The sequence below is a fragment of the Passer montanus genome, unplaced genomic scaffold (assembly GCF_014805655.1).
Source record: "Passer montanus isolate IOZ18808 unplaced genomic scaffold, ASM1480565v1 scaffold413, whole genome shotgun sequence".
NCBI classification, from domain to species: Eukaryota; Metazoa; Chordata; class Aves; order Passeriformes; family Passeridae; genus Passer; species Passer montanus.
In genome coordinates this window covers 27479-33081 of record NW_024368964.1, presented here as the reverse complement: position 1 = coordinate 33081, position 5603 = coordinate 27479, and the positions used below count along the sequence as shown (strand labels likewise).

Below are 5603 nucleotides of genomic sequence, written 5' to 3'. Positions count from 1 at the left end.
TGGTTGTGGGCAGAGCCCTGCATGACCACGGCTGCAAACACGAACAGTGAGGGCGTGGTGCCCCAAAGACCCCAATACCACCCCAAAACTACAGAAAATCACCCCAAAACCCCACAGAATCACCTCAAAACCCCACAGAATCACCCCAAAGCCCACCTGGTTGCGGGCAGAGCCCTGTATGACCACGGCTGCAAACACGAACAGCGAGGGCACCGTACCCCAAAAATGCCAACACCAATCCTCGGACCCCAATACCATCCAAAACCACCCCAATAACTTCCAAAACCCCACAAAATGACCCAAAACTATCCCAAAATAAACCCAAAGCCCCACCTGGTTGAGGGCAGAGCCCTGCATGACCACGGCCGGGCGCACGGAAAGCGGCGGCACAGGCAGCACGGTGCCCCAGACACCCCAAAACCCCTCCAATCACCCCAAAACCTCACAGAATCACCCCAAAACCCCAGAGAATCACCCCAAAACCCCACAGGACCCCACCTGGTTGCGGGCAGAGCCCTGCATGACCACGGCCGGGCGCACGGACAGGGGTGGCACGGGCAGCACGGTGCCCCAGACACCCCAAAACCACCCCAATCACCCTAAAACACAACCCAAACCACCCCAAAACCCCACAGATTCACCACAAAACCCTACAGAATCACCCCAAAACCCCAGAAAATAAACCCAAAGCCCCACCTGGTTGAGGGCAGAGCCCTGCATGACGACGGCCGGGGGCAGGCCGGGCAGCTCGTTGTCCACCATGGTGGCCACGTGGAACTGCAGCAGCTCAACATCCATGGCCATGACTTAGGGCCACCACCTGAACGTTCCTGACCTTGTGACACCCCAAAACCCTTCTGTGTCACCCCAAAAGCCCTCAGTGACCCCTGCTGTACCCGGGGCAGGCCGGGCAGCTCGTTGTCCACCATGGTGGCCACGTGGAACTGCAGCAGCTCAACATCCATGGCCATGACTTAGGGCCACCACCTGAACGTTCCTGACCTTGTGACACCCCAAAACCCTTCTGTGTCACCCCAAAAGCCCTCAGTGACCCCTGCTGTACCCGGGGCAGGCCGGGCAGCTCGTTGTCCACCATGGTGGCCACGTGGAACTGCAGCCGCTCAACATCCATGGCCATGACTTAGGGCCACCACCTGAACGTTCCTGACCTTGTGACACCCCAAAACCCTTCTGTGTCACCCCAAAAGCCCTCAGTGACCCCTGCTGTACCCGGGGCAGGCCGGGCAGCTCGTTGTCCACCATGGTGGCCACGTGGAACTGCAGCAGCTCAACATCCATGGCCATGACTTAGGGCCACCACCTGAACGTTCCTGACCTTGTGACACCCCAAAACCCTTCTGTGTCACCCCAAAAGCCCTCAGTGACCCCTGCTGTACCCGGGGCAGGCCGGGCAGCTCGTTGTCCACCATGGTGGCCACGTGGAACTGCAGCAGCTTGACGTCCTCAGCGATGACGTGCGCGGCCGCCCCGTTCTGCTCGTTGCGCCGCAGTTGGTTGTTGATCTTGACGATGTCGGCCAGTTTGTGGGTCAGGTCATCCTGGGGACACCCCAAAATTAGTGGGGTGACCCCAATATTTATTAATGGGGGGGCTGGTGTTGATAGAGGGAGGGGGGAAAACCCAAAGGGTTGTGGGGAAAGTCTAGGGTGGATTTGGGGTGGGAAAAAAATGGGGATACCCCAAAGAATGGGGAGCCCAAAATGTGGGGAGACCCCAAAAGGCATCAGGGACCCCAATACCCACCCAGAGACCCCCCAAGAGCTGCCCCAAACCCCACCTGGTTGTGGGCAGAGCCCTGCATGACCACGGCTGCAAACACGAACAGTGAGGGCGTGGTGCCCCAAAGACCCCAATACCACCCCAAAACTACAGAAAATCACCCCAAAACCCCACAGAATCACCTCAAAACCCCACAGAATCACCCCAAAGCCCACCTGGTTGCGGGCAGAGCCCTGTATGACCACGGCTGCAAACACGAACAGCGAGGGCACCGTACCCCAAAAATGCCAACACCAATCCTCGGACCCCAATACCATCCAAAACCACCCCAATAACTTCCAAAACCCCACAAAATGACCCAAAACTATCCCAAAATAAACCCAAAGCCCCACCTGGTTGAGGGCAGAGCCCTGCATGACCACGGCCGGGCGCACGGAAAGCGGCGGCACAGGCAGCACGGTGCCCCAGACACCCCAAAACCCCTCCAATCACCCCAAAACCTCACAGAATCACCCCAAAACCCCAGAGAATCACCCCAAAACCCCACAGGACCCCACCTGGTTGCGGGCAGAGCCCTGCATGACCACGGCCGGGCGCACGGACAGGGGTGGCACGGGCAGCACGGTGCCCCAGACACCCCAAAACCACCCCAATCACCCTAAAACACAACCCAAACCACCCCAAAACCCCACAGATTCACCACAAAACCCTACAGAATCACCCCAAAACCCCACCCCACCTGGTTGCGGGCAGAGCCCTGCATGACCACGGCCGGGCGCACGGACAGGGGTGGCACGGGCAGCACGGTGCCCCAGACACCCCAAAACCACCCCAATCACCCTAAAACACAACCCAAACCACCCCAAAACCCCACAGATTCACCACAAAACCCTACAGAATCACCCCAAAACCCCAGAAAATAAACCCAAAGCCCCACCTGGTTGAGGGCAGAGCCCTGCATGACGACGGCCGGGCGCACGGAAAGCGGCGGCACGGGCAGCACGGTGCCCCAGACACCCCAAAACCCCTCCAATCACCCCAAACACCCCCAAAACCACCACAAAACCCTACAGAATCACCCCAAAACCCCCCAAAGCCCCGCCTGGTTGCGGGCAGAGCCCTGCATGACCACGGCCGGGCGCACGGACAGCGGCGGCACGGGCAGCACGGTGCACACCATCCACTCGGGCCGGGCGAATTTGGGGTCCATGCCCAGCACGAAGCACTCCTCGTCCGAGATGCGCTTGAAGATCTCGTGCACGCGCTCGGGGCTCAGCAGGATCTTCTACCCGGGGCAGGCCGGGCAGCTCGTTGTCCACCATGGTGGCCACGTGGAACTGCAGCAGCTTGACGTCCTCAGCGATGACGTGCGCGGCCGCCCCGTTCTGCTCGTTGCGCCGCAGTTGGTTGTTGATCTTGACGATGTCGGCCAGTTTGTGGGTCAGGTCATCCTGGGGACACCCCAAAATTAGTGGGGTGACCCCAATATTTATTAATGGGGGGGCTGGTGTTGATAGAGGGAGGGGGGAAAACCCAAAGGGTTGTGGGGAAAGTCTAGGGTGGATTTGGGGTGGGAAAAAAATGGGGATACCCCAAAGAATGGGGAGCCCAAAATGTGGGGAGACCCCAAAAGGCATCAGGGACCCCAATACCCACCCAGAGACCCCCCAAGAGCTGCCCCAAACCCCACCTGGTTGTGGGCAGAGCCCTGCATGACCACGGCTGCAAACACGAACAGTGAGGGCGTGGTGCCCCAAAGACCCCAATACCACCCCAAAACTACAGAAAATCACCCCAAAACCCCACAGAATCACCTCAAAACCCCACAGAATCACCCCAAAGCCCACCTGGTTGCGGGCAGAGCCCTGCATGACCACGGCCGGGCGCACGGACAGGGGTGGCACGGGCAGCACGGTGCCCCAGACACCCCAAAACCACCCCAATCACCCTAAAACACAACCCAAACCACCCCAAAACCCCACAGATTCACCACAAAACCCTACAGAATCACCCCAAAACCCCAGAAAATAAACCCAAAGCCCCACCTGGTTGAGGGCAGAGCCCTGCATGACGACGGCCGGGCGCACGGAAAGCGGCGGCACGGGCAGCACGGTGCCCCAGACACCCCAAAACCCCTCCAATCACCCCAAACACCCCCAAAACCACCACAAAACCCTACAGAATCACCCCAAAACCCCACAAAGCCCCACCTGGTTGCGGGCAGAGCCCTGCATGACCACGGCCGGGCGCACGGACAGCGGCGGCACGGGCAGCACGGTGCACACCATCCACTCGGGCCGGGCGAATTTGGGGTCCATGCCCAGCACGAAGCACTCCTCGTCCGAGATGCGCTTGAAGATCTCGTGCACGCGCTCGGGGCTCAGCAGGATCTTCTTCTCCTGGGAATCCTCGTTGACGTGCTTCCACTCGGCGTAGAGCTCCAGCCCCGAGCGGCGGATGCGCGGCTGGTAGCGCCCGCAGCCGCCGTGGCCCTGGAACGGGGGAAAAAGGGGGAAAATGGGGTTAAAAATGGGGTTATTGGGGTGAAAAACGGGGTTATTGGGGGGAAAAACGGGGTTATTGGGGTGAAAAATGGGAATTATTGGGACTAGCAACAGGGGCTGGTAGAGCCCGCAGCCGCCGTGGCCCTAAAACGGGGGAAAATGGGGGAAAAGGGGGTGAAAAATGGGGTTATTGGGGTGAAAAATGGGAATTATTTGGGTTTCTGGGGGCTAATAATGGGCTGGTAGCGCCCGCAGCCGCCGTGGCCCTAAAATGGGGGGAAATTGGGTGAAAATGGGGTTATTTAGGCTAAAAATGGGAAGAAAGGGGTGAAAAATGAGATTATTTGGGTCAAAAAGAGGAATTAGTACTGAGAAAAATGGGAATTATTGGGCTGGCAACAGGGATTGGTGCTGCCCACAGCCACTGTGACCTTGAAACAGGGAAAAGGGCAAAAATGGGCCACAAACAGAAGTTTTGGGGCTACAAATGAGGATTTTGTGCCACAAATGAGAATTTTGGGGCCACAAACGGGAATTTTGGGGCCACAAACGGGAATTCTGGGGCCACAAACGGGAATTTTGGGGCCACAAATGAGGACTTTGGGGCCACAAATGAGGACTTTGGGGCCACAAATGAGGATTTTGGGGCGCCCACCTTCTCCTTGGTGAGGTCCTCGTCGCCCTCGGGCTGCTCCACCCCGAACTTGTGGTCCATCTCCTCGCCCCCCTCGCAGATGTTCTTGCCCTTGCACAGGTCGTAGACGTGGGTCAGCCTCTTCTTGGGCTGCCCCTTGGACTTGCCCAGGATGTCCTTGATCTTGGGGTTGTTCTGCCCAAAAAACCACAGGTTTGGGGTCAGAAAACGCCATTTTGGGGTCAGAAAATGCCTTTTTGGGGTCAGAAAATGCCTTTTTGGGGTCAGAAAATGCCATTTTGGGATCATGTTGTAGTTTTGGGGTCAGAAAAGGTGATTTTGGGTGTCTGGTGTTGTCCCACTGCGGTCCCTCAGCATCTCCAGAGCTTCCAGGACCTCCCAGCAGGTGACACCTCTGTGTCTCCCAACTCTAGTTGTCACCTCTTGATGTGTCCCTCAACTTTGTCACCTATTCTTGGTGTCCCCAAATTTTGTTGCCTCTTCTTGGTGTCCTTCAACTTTGTCACTTCTTGGTGTTCCCCAAATTTTGACACCTCCCCTTGGGGTACCCCAAATTTTACCACCTCTTCTTGGTGTCCCCACATTTGTCACCTCTTCTTGGTGTCCCCAAATTTTGTCACCTTTTCTTGGTGTCCTCCACATTTGTCACCTTTTCTTGGTGTCCCTCAACTTTGTCACCTCTTCTTGGTGTCCCCAAATTTTGT

The 5603-nt window shown here is 57.6% G+C and overlaps 2 protein-coding genes across 2 annotated transcripts in view; both read right to left on the bottom strand.

The window, feature by feature from the left end:
• Positions 1-696: 696 nt before the first annotated feature.
• LOC120507208 (DNA-directed RNA polymerase II subunit RPB1-like) lies at positions 697-3021 on the bottom strand (the record flags this gene model as incomplete). The annotated part of the gene is made up of 6 exons (XM_039719552.1): positions 2843-3021; positions 1398-1559; positions 1231-1278; positions 1064-1120; positions 897-944; positions 697-777 (listed from the first exon to the last, which is right to left on the bottom strand). Coding segments are annotated over exons 1-6 (504 nt in total), but the record flags the coding sequence as incomplete, so codon positions are not given.
• A 2-nt stretch (positions 3022-3023) lies between these two features.
• LOC120507207 (DNA-directed RNA polymerase II subunit RPB1-like) overlaps positions 3024-5603 on the bottom strand; it is a gene marked incomplete at its 3' end in the record, with an annotated part of 5497 nt that continues 2917 nt past the window's right edge. Inside the window, exons 4-6 of the mRNA XM_039719551.1 lie at positions 4900-5073; positions 3951-4232; positions 3024-3191 (exon numbers count right to left, since the gene is read on the bottom strand). Of these exons, the coding sequence (XP_039575485.1) occupies positions 3024-3191; positions 3951-4232; positions 4900-5073 (624 nt within the window). The remainder of the gene's footprint in view (positions 3192-3950; positions 4233-4899; positions 5074-5603) is intronic.